Below are 13,791 nucleotides of genomic sequence, written 5' to 3' on the forward strand. Positions count from 1 at the left end.
TATTTTTAACCTTCTGTTTTCAAATGTATTATATTGCTGTCATTGACAAGCTTTTTCCCAAATAAAAATGTATCTTTCTTTATTATTAGATTTAGTGGAGTGCCTTAAAGTCTTTGGTAATATTTGTTAGAAGCTGCATGAGGCAGCTATGTTTCTTTTTCCCCCCCACATCACTCCTGAGGGAAAGCCGTGTCATTTTGTCCGGCCCATCTGAGAGCTTCATATATATGTTCCTTGACTCAGATACTTCCCTTCTGTTCTTCTCAGATATGAATAGGTTCCAGATTCAATGATTTCTGTTTCAAAGTTAGGACATTAATACCACCATGTTGTTTACGCATACAGTAAATTGAAAAATATAGAAATTACTACGAAGTGCTTGGGATAACACTGCACTATAGTGGCTGTCTTTAAGCTTTAATTTTAGTTTAAGGCATTCTATTTGACTTAGTAATAAAACAGACATGATTGTGCAGATACTGTACACTGTACAGCCCACACGATTAGGCTGCTTCTGCTGTAAATTCTTTGAAGCCATAAGGTATTAAGTAGAAGTTTTGTGCATTGATCAATACTCAGTCACAATAAAATGCTTCCAATCATCAAAAGATTTTTGTGTCAATTCTTGTAGGCTTTGATGGTGAACCTTGGGTCCGATCGTTTCATCAGACAGGTACTGTTATATTATTATTTGTATTTTAGTTTGTATTTATTTGTACTGAAGAGCCTCACAACTTAAAAAATAGATTTGTAGGATTCATTTGTGAATGTCCTCCTATCCAGCTGAGAATGAGAAAATGTGGATGGAGGGCTCTGTCTGGGCTCAGTAATTTCCACTGAAAAATGCAAAATCTGTAAATCTTGTCTTTTAATGTCCTTATTAAGCACCCAAGAATTCTATAGCAGTGTTTGCTTGTACTTAGCTGCACTGCAATCATAATCAGGGAAGAGACTGTGCAGTGCACAATAGTGGGGGCATGAGATTGTCCTGTGTCACATTATTTGCAACATATGCTATGTATTACCATTCCTCTGCACTTAAAACCACAACACATTGTTTTGGCTACTGCCATGAAAATACTTCACATGAGATAAATCAATCTGAAGCAATTAAAGCTTGTATTTAAGCATGAACAGAGACTGCAGAACTTTATCAAGTGCAGGACAAAGCATAGAAGATGACACGTTGTACAGATTTAAGGCCATAAGTTCTAGTCTCATAAGACTAACCAGAAAGTGTGTGTATGTACACACACACAGAAAGAAATTACCTTGAAGAAGTGATCACAACGCTTTTATAGATGGAATTGCAGAAATTTAGGGTACTCTTTTGTTTTTTTAAATCTGCCCCCAAAAGGAGACAGTATTGGTAATTCCTATTATATATAGTTTTAAGGAGCAAAATTGAAGACTTACCTGAAAATCTGACCCCATTAATTCTTGAATCACCATACCAAATCAATGCCCTTGTAGGCCAATATAATATTGCCACAAAACAGTTGTGCCTTCCTTAAGAGCTCCTACAGTATTCTTCCTTCCTGGGGGGAAAAATGCTCCATGAAGCAAACTTTTTTCCCATTCTTCCTCTGCCAAGATGTCATTCTAAGGATGAAAAGATTTGCACTTGGTGAGGTGATTGTAGTAGACCTGGAAAGGATGAAATTTTAGGAGCTATGGAATAGCTATCACCTCCAAATAGTACATTTTATGAATTCCTGTTTGCAGGAAAATAAATCTTAAAATGCATTGTATTCTTGAAGTACGTACATGCTTTTAGTATTTATTTTGCAATACATTTGATTCTAAAAATGTTTGAGAGTAGATGAATATAAAAGGAAGAATGAAATCTTAGCAGTCTCTTCCCTCCCCTTCAGATGGATGATGAAGACACACTTTTGCCTCGGAAATTGCAAGCAGCTCTGGAGCAGGCCCTAGAGAGGAAAAATGATCTGATAAACCAAGATTCAGACAGTGAATCAGATGAGGGTAAGACAGTTTTGGAAGAAATCCTGTTTACAGCAGAGTCTTTGTGGAAGAGAGAATGTGTCCTTGGACACTAAGAGAGAAACAAAGATAGCTGCATTTAAACTGACCACCTTATTACAAATCTTTATTTTTTCATAATTAAAAAGACACTTCTATAGCAAACAGTTTGTTGGATAATTTAATGGTTGTTCCTGTTACGTTTCAAAATACAGATTACTAATCATTGATTGAATAGGAAATCCAAGCCCAGGCATTCTGAAAAATCATTTCCATGACTGTTTTTTGGCTCACTTACTCTGTTATAATAATTTAATTACAAGATTGGATGCTGTACTAGTCCCCAAGGAAGCAAAAGATCAGCTGTGTTTAGTTCAAATAAGTTGGCGTTGTTGATGCAATTTCCTAGCAAAACAAAATTATTTATCCTGTGTCACACATCAGAAATGTTTTAAGTGGGGATAATATTAAAAAATATGTTTTCTTGTATTTCTTAGCCTCTGAATGACTACATCTTTTAACTTTGTAGGATTTGTCACTGTGATTTTTTTCATGAATATGTTTCATGTATCATATACAGAATAAATCCTTGCAGGACTGATTTTGGACAAAATGTGAATCAGTGTCTGCACTTATAATGGGATTTATGGACAGTTGTATGTGTTTGGGAATATGTGTCATTACTCTCAAAAAATGATTGAAATTACATACTTGCATCAGACGTCATGAGGAACGTATAAAATTGCATTGTTTATTCAATGATGTCATGACATATTTCATCGCCAACATTTTTCAGGCTCGTTTAGATTGCTAAAATCTTGTAATTTTTTTAAATAAAATATGTTTTTCTTTTTATTGTTAAGTACAAATGGAATAATTTTGTTATGAAGTATCCTTTGTGAGAAGGGGTTTCTCAAAAAAGATAAATACTTGAGTTAACTTTGTTGTCCCTTCTCACTGTTAAAATATTTAGCACCCAAATATCTTTAGCTGAAGAATACCAAGAATGGAAGACAAAGAGGCGGTGAGGAACAGATTAGGAAACCACAATATTTAGGTATATACAAGCATAGTAACAGTTATTCAGACAATGCAGCTTCTTATATTTTAATCATAAAGAAAATTATTTTTCCTAACAGATTAATTTAGTCCATAAAAGCAAATATATTTATTTCCAGTTGGGCAGGGAAACAGATAATTTTGAATGCAATCCAGCATTTTACTATGTGGTTTCAGGGAAGGGATTCTGATGCTTCATCCCTACTAGAGCTCCTCTCTGAGCCAGATGGATGGTTCAAAAATGTGAAAAATAAATTCAGGGGTCGAGATCCTGAAGGCAGGCTTCTTCTGTTTTGGCATACCCGTCCTCTTAGCCACCTGCAAGTCGATCTTTTGTCTGAGTGTGAATTTGGGGGTCAAATGACTATGGCTGAATGTTTGCATATCCATTTGTATTAATTGTGTTGCTACAACTTTATGTTTTGTATAAGTTGATGTTTGTATACAAATAGTGCAAAGAAATGATCCCCACTTTTTCTTGCAGAATGCAATACTTTAAATGGGTTAGTATCAGAGGTCTTCATCCGTTTCTTTGTGGAGACCATTGGACACTATTCCCTTTTCCTAACACAAAATGAAAAGGCTGAGCGAGTGTTCCAGAGGGAGGCTTTCCGCAAATCAGTTGCTTCAAAGAGCATCCGTCGTTTTTTAGAAGTCTTTATGGAATCTCAGATGTTTGCTGGCTTTATTCAAGACAGAGAACTGAGAAAATGTAGGGCAAAAGGTAAGGCCTGTTTTATTAGCTGCAGATTGACCTTTTTTAATCTCAGAATGCTAGGAGCCATGGAGCAAAGTATTTGGCACATAGAACTGCTTCACCCACACACATGGCCGGGCAGGGTCAGGGGCCTCCAGCATAAGCCCAACAAGAGGCCCCTGATTAAGTTCTTAGTTAAGTTTTTTGTGGGGTTAGGGAGGGGGGTGGGAGAAGACTATGGTTGCTCGGGAAAGGCACGCCTTCCAGGCACCATAACGCAGGCCAGGCCTACGACCATTCGCGACGGTGTAAAACGAGGACCAGTCGCCGATAATACCCAGTGGCGTTCTGACAAACAGCCCATTCCCAGGATGGTGGGGAACGGCAGAAGGTGCACAAACAGAGGGCCGTATCATCACCGGGAGTGTCATCTCCGCTCTGTACAAGCGGTGAGACGCTCCGACCCTCTGTACTTCCCCGGAGGACCCGGGAGCGAAGGTGTGCAGCCTCCTATGCTAAGGCTGGTCTACCTGAATGCCAGGTCCGTAGCTAACAAAGCTCACCTCGTTCGTGACCTAGTGGAGAGCGAGCATGCAGACCTGGTTTGCATCACGGAAACCTGGCTGGGCCCAGAAGGTGGTGTCCCTCTGGTTGACCTCTGCCCGCCAGGTTTCCAGGTGCTGCACCAGCCTCGGACCCATGGGAGGGGCGGGGGAGTGGCAGTTATCATCAGGGAATCCCTTAGCCCGCGAGAGACCACCGTCCCTCAGATGGTCGGGTGTGAGTCTCTCCTACTGAGATACGGCCCGGGGGCGCAGTTGGGCCTGCTGCTGGCGTACCTACCACCTAATCGTGCAGCGGCGACCCTGCCCGAGCTACTCGATGTCCTCTCAGGGTTGGTGGTTGAATTCCCAAAACTCATGGTCTTGGGCGACTTTAACCTACCGTCCCTGGGAGGATCGTCCGAACTGGCTCGGGAGTCCATGGCTTCCATGGCGGCCATGGACCTGTCGCAAATAATTTCTGGACCGACTCATGAGAGAGGCCACACCCCAGACTTGGTGTTCTTGTCTGGACGGTGGCGTGATGATATCGGTGGGGGTGCCACGACTGTTACGCCCCTGTCATGGACCGATCACCACCACCGATCACCGCGGCTAGACTTCCCCTTTGCCACCCCCCACCGTGGGTGCACGGTGCCAGCCAGATGGTACCGCCCTAGGCGCCTAATGGACCCTGATAAGTTCCAGGCAGCGCTTGGGGACGCACATGCACTCCCTGCTCACAGCTCGGCGGATGCCTTAGTGGAAGCCTGGGAAAAGGCAGCCACGGAGGCTCTGGACCGAGTTGTACCCTTGCGGCCTCTGACCCGGCGCAGATCCCAGCGAGCCCCATGGTTCACCGCGGAGCTCCGGGAGATGAAGCGTCGGAGACGGGGCCTAGAGAGCCGTTGGAGATCCAGTCGATCCGAATCCGACCGATTGCGATTAAGAATCCTCACCAGGTCTTATCTCGCTGCGATAAGGGTGGCAAAATCCAACTACTTTTCCACCCTCATCGCGTCCGCAGATAATCGCCCGGCTGCCTTGTTCAGGGTGACTCGCTCCCTACTGAACCAAGAGGTGAGGGAGGAACCCTTGCAGAGTCGAGCCGAGGAATTCGGTCAATATCTGCTGGATAAAATTGCTCGGATTCGAACTGGCCTGGACTCCAACTGGGCTGAGCTGGAAGAACAAGACATGGACAGTCTTGTCGACGTCATCTGGGAGGAATTTGATCCTGTGACTCCTAAGGAAGTGGACAGGATTATGAGGAGGTTGAGCTCCTCCACATGCTTACTGGACCCGTGCCCTTCCTGGCTGGCTTATGCAGCTCGAGAGGGGACACGAGGCTGGTTCCTGGCGGTCATCTCTGCTTCTCTGAGTGAGGGTCACTTCCCCACCGCCTTGAAGGAGGCGGTGGTGAGACCTCTCCTCAAGAAGCCCACCTTGGACCCATCCTCTTTGAATAACTTTCGTCCAGTCTCCAATCTTCGCTTTCTTGCGAAGGTTGTTGAGAGCGTGGTGGCGCACCAACTTCCTCAGATCCTGGATGAAGCGGTTTATCTAGACCCGTACCAATCGGGCTTCAGGCCGGGCTACAGCACGGAGACGGCATTGGTCGCTCTGATGAATGATCTCTGGAGAGCCCGGGACAGGGGCCATTCCTCTGTCCTAGTCTTATTAGACCTCTCGGCGGCTTTCGATACCATCGACCATGGTATCTTGCTGCGACGCCTCAGGGGACTGGGAGTGGGAGGCACGGTTCTGCGTTGGTTCTCCTCCTTTCTCCAGGGTCGCTCGCAGTCGGTGTTGGCAGGGGGACAGAGGTCGACCCCGAGGCCTCTCGCTTGCGGAGTCCCTCAGGGGTCGGTCCTCTCGCCTCTCCTGTTCAACATCTACATGAAACCGCTGGGTGAGATCATTCGCAGCTTTGGAGTAGGGTACCATCAGTATGCTGATGACACCCAGCTTTTCATCTCAACTCCAAACAACATCAGTGATGCCCTCGACGTGATGTCCCGCTGCCTGAAAGCGGTCCGGGAATGGATGGGGAGGAACAGGCTTCAACTGAACCCGGACAAGACTGAATGGCTGTACGTACCGGCAAGCCAGGATACTCAGAACATCCCATCCCTTAACATCGGGGACAAGTTACTACCCCCTGTTGATAGGGCCCGCAACCTGGGTGTCCTCCTAGACTCGCAGCTCTCCCTGGAAGATCACATAGGAGCTGTGACCAAGGGGGCCTTCTCCCGGGTTCGACTAGTTCGCCAACTACGGCCTTATCTGGACCTGGATGCCTTACGTACAGTCACCCATGCCCTTGTGACCTCTCGCCTAGACTACTGTAACGCTCTCTACATGGGGCTGCCCTTGAGATCCACTCGGAAGCTTCAACTGGTGCAAAGTGCAGCGGCACGGACACTCTTGGGAGCCTCCCGATACTCCCATATCACACCTCTCATCCGTGCGCTGCACTGGCTTCCGGCTGCCTTCCGTGTGAAGTTCAAGGTGCTAACAATGACATACAAAGCCCTACATGGCATGGGTCTGGACTACCTACGGGAGCACCTTCTGCCAATGTCAGCACCCCACCGTCCTGTGCGCTCCCACAGAGAGGGCCTCCTCAGGGTGCCACCGCTCAAGGAATGTCGGCTGGTGGCCCCCAGGGGGAGGGCATTCTCAGTGGGTGCGCCAGCCCTCTGGAACTGCTTGCCAACCGAAATCCGGATGGCCCCCGACCTCCGCACCTTCCGGCGCGACTTAAAAACTTACCTGTTCCAGCAGTCCGGCCTGGCCTGATAGCTCTAATTGGGGTCCCAGTTTGTTTTTACTATTGTTTTTCACTATTGTTCAATCTGTATACCTACCTTACTCTGTACACCGCCCCGAGTCCCTTGGGAGAAGGGCGGTTTATAAAAACAAATAAATAAATAAATAAATAAATAAATGCTCTGCCAGATGGCTATTTCTGAACAACATAGAGATATAACCTGAAGCCCTCATAAATAGAAGAGCCACGGACACAGACATCCCCTAAACGCCACTGAAGATGTTACCCAGCTTGGTAACGAACCTTCATCCTCATAGAGATATAAATTTTATCCTGCCTTAAGGGTTTTTGTATTGAGATAAGACATTGTGTATACATTTTAAGTATTTTTAGTACATACATGTATTCAGCGAAACCATAATATACTTTATTTTGGATTAGGTTTCATTTATAGCATATCACCGTTTACTAATAAGCATACATGTATTCAGCGAAACCATAATATACTTTATTTTGGATTAGGTTTCATTTATAGCATATCACCGTTTACTAATAAGCAGTATAAAGTAAATCATGACTTACTGTGATGGATGCATTTTAGTTTTGTAGGCTTTATGTGGATGCAATAAGGGGATTATTTCTTAGAAATGTTATCTTTTCTGAGTTACTTAGAAAAATACTGTCTTACTTCCAGTTGTATAAAAGTAGGCTTAGAGTCAAGTGACAGGACTTCCTGCTACTCTTTTCTCCACCATACATACAGTATTTACGTTGCTTGTAAACAGTGACTCCTTAGAAAGTCTCATTGACCCTTTAGGGTCAATATCAATCACTTTGGGGAACAGTGTATTAAATCCTTGTAAATTAAAAAGGAGCACAAAACATGGCAATTAAGATATAGAGGGTAATATAATTTTCTTTGACCTTTAAACAACTGCGCTGTCTGATGTTTGCGCTTGGCATTGTTCTAGCGGTACCCTTTGTGTACCCTTTGTGTACCAGGTTTACTACAGCTAATGATCAAGGAAGGGTTAGATTCCTTCTATATAGCAATGCCATCTGTTGGGCTGTGCAATTACTAATCAGGCTTCAGAAAGTTGAAGGGAAGCTTCTGTTGTTCCCTCTGGTTGGAAAGAGTCTGCCTAGAGAGAAGGAAACAAAGAGGAAGATTTCTGATGCCTTTTGGAAAGGTCACAATTGAGGCCCATTGTCTACATAAGTGTTAGGTCCGTAACAGTCCTGGGTTTTCCTCACCACCACCAAACACAAGGAAAACTACCCGGAAACCGGGAAACAGGAACACAAATTTTAACAGAAGCTGAAAAAGCAAACAAAGTTAGCACTGGGAGTGGTTTGCTCCCAGTGCTCTATATATCCTGCCCCTGCAGTCCCACCCAGCTCCACCCTTCCCCTCCCAACAAGCCAGCATCCTGGTGGTTGGGTATAAATCCCTCCCCCCTCCCTAGATACAGCCTTTGGCTGTCCCCTGTCCTGTAGCTGTCCGTCCTACCGTCCATTCCGCCACCCGGTGAAGTCCTTCACTGTCCTTGTAAGTACAGCCAGTTCCAAAGGGGAGGGAGGTCCTCCAGGAAAATCAACCAGGCTCACCAGCTGTTCGGCAGCCGTGGAGTGCAGACGCCGGCATTTCCAGCTGGTCAGCAACTCCTGTTGAGCGCTCGCCTCCATCCCTCCAGTGGCCGTTGAAACCTTCCGCAGCCTGCCAGCTGCTTGGCCATCACCCTGGCCTCCCAGCTGCTCAGCGGGGCTTCCAGGTAGCTGAAGTTGTCAGCCGCAGCTCCCAGCTGAGCGGCGGGCTTCCTGGCGGCTGGCATTGTTGGCTCTGGCTCTCAGCTGAGTGGCGGAGCTTCATGTGACTGGCTGGTCGGGCGGCAGCGAAGTGGACCGTTTCCCCCCCCCCCAGCTGATTGTCGAGCCTAGGGGCTTGACAATAAGAAGATTAAACCATGTAGGGTTCAAATATGCACACAATTTGTGCATCTTTCTCTCCTCCCCACCAGTCATTGAGACATTTTAGACATAATCAGTGAAAAAGCATAATCTGAAAAATATAAGCACTTGTATGTGTCTGTCAACTATTCCTATAATAATGTAGCTAGATTTCAGAGTCTCTATGGGGAAGGTACTCTGTCTAATAAATAGGCTATTATAATTCCCTTATTCCCTCTGATACCCTCACTGTTACAAAAATCAGTTTGTAAGTATATTATAGCTGGCATTTCCCAGCCTGATGGCAATGTTGCAAGAGCTGATGGGACATGTAATCCATAACATCTGGAGATATTAGATTGAGAAACACTGGACTTCACTTCTCTAAATCCTGGGAGTGAGAAGATGAAATGAAGGCAAAATTATTGTTTAATTAATTTTAGTGAGGCTCTGTACAGAAGAAATTGCATTGCCTTCAGACTTCATATTAACTGGACATTGGCAAGACTTCTAAGGCAGCAAATTGTATTGCAGGTATTATGTTGAATTCAGCAAAATAAACATTTCCCCTGAGAAGTCGATTGAATGTGCATAATTGTATTAAGAAAATAAAAAGATATCCTGAAAGTGGGAAACATTTTCAACATGGATGAAAGAAAGAAAATGCAACTCTATAAATAGTAGAATGAAATAAAAGCCTTTGAAAACAGTGTGTAACAATGTAAAAGCTGGGTGAAAGCTGGCTGTTGGGCTTATCAGAAATAAAAAACTCTTAAGTCTTGTTCCTCCTTTTTCTTGGACAAAACCCAGCACTTTCTCTTTGATCCTCTTTCTGCAGGTCTTTTTGAACAGAGGGTTGAACAATATTTGGAAGAACTTCCGGACACTGAACAAAGTGGAGTAAATAAATTTCTACGAGGCCTTGGTAAGAAATTTGGCTTTGAAATATCTGTATTTTGGAGATTAGGCTTGTAATGCATATGGCACCAGGAGGCAACAACCCTGATATAAAGTCTGTTCTGCTTTAGAGGCTTCCTTGGTGTACCACATTGGTGGGTTTAAAAGAAAAGCTCTTTATTAAGAACAAATTGTATAATCTAAATTATACAGACAAGAATCCGTAAATTGGAGTACCTGCTTTTTACTGAGCAGCTAGATTCTGAGTGCCAATTGGGAACTGCCCGGTCGAGTCCTTAGTTAATGCCTGGCAACAGGCTGCTTCGGAGGCTCTTGACCGCGTTGTGCCTTTGCGTCCTCTGACCCGGCGCAGGTCCCGACTCGCTCCTTGGTTGTCCAAGGACCTGCGGGAGATGAAATGCCGGAGAGGGAGCCTAGAGAGCATTTGGAGAACCAGTCGGTCCGAGTCTGACCGAACACAGTTAAGATCCTTTTCTAGATCTTATCTTGTGGCAATGGAGGTGGCAAAGCGCACTTACTTCACCACCCTCATTGCGTCCGCAGACAACCGCCCGGCCGCCCTGTTTAGAGTGGTCCACTCCCTTTTAAATCAAGGGACAGGAGAGGACCCCTTACGAGGACGAGCCGAGGAATTTAGTAAATATCTAGTGGACAAAATTGCTCAGATTCGGGCTGGTCTGGACTCTGACTGGGCAGTATCTGACGAGAGGAAAACGATGAGTTTGGCCGAGAACATTTGGGAAGAGTTTGATCCTGTGACTCGGGATGAAGTGGACAGGATCATGGGGAAATTAAGTGCCGCCACGTGTTTATTGGACCCGTGTCCCTCGTGGCTGGTCTATGCGTCTCGGGAGGTTACACGAGGCTGGCTCCTAGCAGTTATCAATGCCTCACTGAGTGAAGGGTACTTCCCTGCCGCCTTGAAAGAGGCGGTAGTAAGGCCCCTCCTTAAGAAACCTGCATTGGATCCAGCTATTTTAAACAACTTTCGTCCTGTCTCCAACCTTCGCTTTCTTGCGAAAGTCATTGAGAGCGTGGTGGCATGGCAACTCCCTTTGGTCCTGGAGGAAACTGAGTATCTGGATCCGTACCAATCGGGTTTCAGGCCCGGATATAGCACAGAGACGGCAATGGTCGCGCTGGTGAATGATCTCTGGCGGGCCCGAGATAGGGGTTACTCCTCTGTCCTGGTCCTATTAGATCTCTCAGTGGCTTTTGATACCATCGACCATGGTATCTTGCTGCGTCGTCTTGAGGGGTTGGGAGTGGGAGGCACCGTTCTACGATGGTTCTCCTCCTACCTCTCGGGCCGTTTGCAGACGGTGTTGGCAGGGGGGCAGAGGTCAACCCCAAGGCCCCTTAGTTGTGGGGTGCCTCAGGGGTCGGTACTCTCGCCCCTCCTGTTCAACATCTATATGAAGCTGCTGGGTGAGATCATTCGTGGTTTTGGTGTGAGGTATCACCAATATGCGGATGATACCCAGTTGTTCATCTCCACCCCAAACCAACCCAGTGATGCCCTCGATGTGATGTCCCGTTGCCTGGAAGTGGTACAGATTTGGATGGGAGAAAACAGGCTTCGACTCAACCCGGCCAAGACTGAGTGGCTGTACATACCGTCGTCTCGTTTAGTCCAAGAGGTTCCATCTCTGACTATAGGAGGAGAGATGTTACCTCCCATTGATAGAGCACGCAATCTGGGCATCCTCCTAGATTCACGACTCAGTTTTGAAGATCACATTGGAGCCGTGGCTAGGGGGGCATTTGCTCAGATTCGCCTGGTACACCAGTTGCGCCCCTTTCTGGACCGAGATGCCCTACGTACAGTCACCCACGCACGCGTTACCTCCCGTATAGACTACTGTAATGCTCTCTACATGGGGCTGCCCTTGAAGACCACCCGGAGGCTTCAACTGGTGCAGAGTGCAGCTGCACGGGTAGTGATGGGAGCATCCCGATACTCCCATATTACACCCCTCCTGCGTGAGCTGCATTGGCTACCGGTTGCCCTCCGGGTGAGATTTAAGGTGCTGGTACTTACCTTTAAAGCCCTACATGGCTTAGGCCCGGGATACTTGCAGGACCATCTGCTGCCGGGAACGAATTCCCATCGCCCAGTACGCTCACACAGAGAAGGCCTCCTCAGCGTACCGTCGGCCAGACAATGTCGGCTTGCGACCCCCAGGGGAAGAGCCTTCTCTGTGGGAGCACCAGCCCTATGGAACCAGCTCCCCCCTGAGCTTCGGATGGCCCAAAATCTCCAGTCCTTTCGCCGCGGCCTCAAAACACTCCTTTTCCACCTGGCTGACCTGGACTGACAGGGTTTTTAATTATGTTTACAATTTTAACTCTATTCTTTAATTTATTTTAATTTATTTCAATTTTTAATTTTAATTTACTGTACAGAGACCTTTAAGTTTTGTTGTTGTTAGCCGCCCTGAGTCCCTCTGGAGATAGGGCGGGATATAAGTCCCATTAATAAATAAAATAAATAAATAAATTTTAAATGTATATAATAACTGGGAGGCTTTTCCATTTTTGCCATTGCAGGAAATAAAATGAAGTTTCTTCATAAGAAGAATTAATTCCTTTCCAGTGAGATGTGGATCAAAAGACTATTTATGACACTGGGCACAGAACACCACCTGCAGCTTTTCCGATGCTAGTGCTGGAGGGCACAGAAGGCTGCTCACATGTTTTAAGTGACTGCAAATTGAATTTTAACAGTGTGCCAGCAAAAATAATGTATTTGGTAGAGATTTGTAAATAATATGCTGCGCTGTAAGCTTTAACAATGATTTTTGTAATGAGCACAGACAACTGTGGTAATATTTGTATATTCCTGAAAAACAACAGGTGTTCTTTTTTCTCTTAATTAGGGACTGGGTTATGCTTAGTGCAAACTGAATGGTGAATTATGTGCAGCTGACTGTCTCAGCAGAACCACTGACTCTGAAGGATGTTTGTTAGGGCTGTGCTGTGGAAGTAAACAAACACCAGTGGGTGAATTCAGGGGTGGGAGAATGGAAAGAGGACTGATTTTTATATGACAGAGTTTATATATTTTTTTCTTCAGCTTTTCTTCTAATTCATTTTTTCAAAGAAAATATCCTTTTGTTCTGCAGTAAGGTACTTGACTCACAATCCCAAACAATCTGTTTTATTTCGAATGATGGTCAGTAAATTGCAAAGAATTCTGCACTATAATTGCTAAACATGAAGAAATCTCTGGCCTTTCAACACCTTGGCAGCAAATGACTAGATACATTGCATCCTTTTCTAGTGTATGTTTTATTTCTAATAAATTGTGTAAATACTTGTGTCAGACTTCCATAATCAGAAAACTTCTCAAATTCTGGCTATTTAAATAAAATGTATTCACTAAGTAAATAGATTTACTTAGACTAAAACTCCAGGTTACTAAAGAATTATTTTGTTTAACTTCATGGGCTTTTTATTGTTTAGATATATGCAAGTTTGCACTGTAAATCAAGTTTGGACTATAAAGCTGCACAGAGTTGCTTGACAGTAAGATCAGCAGTATATAAAGTTAATAAATGCATACCTAACAACCTATACCCCTGTCCTATACCTCAAGCAAATCCTGCTGAACTCAGAGCCTTTCATTTGAATTATCCATACTCTGAAAATATTATAATTTGCTCTCTATGTCATAGCAAAATAACACAAAAGATTGTGCAAGTTGCTCCTATGAATCATATTTCCACTTGTAAAATGAAATTTGCTACTATTGCTGCTCTTGCCACAAGCCATTCTCAGGAGCTGCAAAATGTAATGCAAAATGGATCCTATCTCAGAAGAGTAACATTGTGGATCACATCATGGTCCTATTTGCAATGGATTCTAGCCAG

At 44.9% G+C, this 13,791-nt stretch overlaps 1 protein-coding gene across 8 annotated transcripts in view; it reads left to right on the top strand.

The window, feature by feature from the left end:
• The window catches only part of DENND2B (DENN domain containing 2B), a 154,345-nt gene extending 140,968 nt beyond the window's left edge, over positions 1–13,377 (top strand). For 5 of the 8 annotated variants that reach the window (XM_081317602.1, XM_081317603.1, XM_081317601.1 and 2 more), the window contains 5 exons: positions 632–673; positions 1,875–1,986; positions 3,527–3,766; positions 9,840–9,926; positions 12,470–13,377. In XM_081317602.1, coding sequence (XP_081173728.1) covers positions 632–673; positions 1,875–1,986; positions 3,527–3,766; positions 9,840–9,926; positions 12,470–12,504 — 516 coding nt within the window. In that variant the 3' untranslated portion in view covers positions 12,505–13,377. Of the gene's footprint in view, positions 1–631; positions 674–1,874; positions 1,987–3,526; positions 3,767–9,839; positions 9,927–12,469 lie in introns of those variants that run through there. The other 3 variants (XM_081317606.1, XM_081317605.1, XR_014025107.1) reach the window with 2 other exon arrangements.
• Positions 13,378–13,791: the final 414 nt, after the last annotated feature.

The sequence above is a fragment of the Vipera berus genome, assembly GCF_964194415.1.
Source record: "Vipera berus genome assembly, chromosome: 1".
Lineage (NCBI taxonomy): Eukaryota > Metazoa > Chordata > Lepidosauria > Squamata > Viperidae > Vipera > Vipera berus.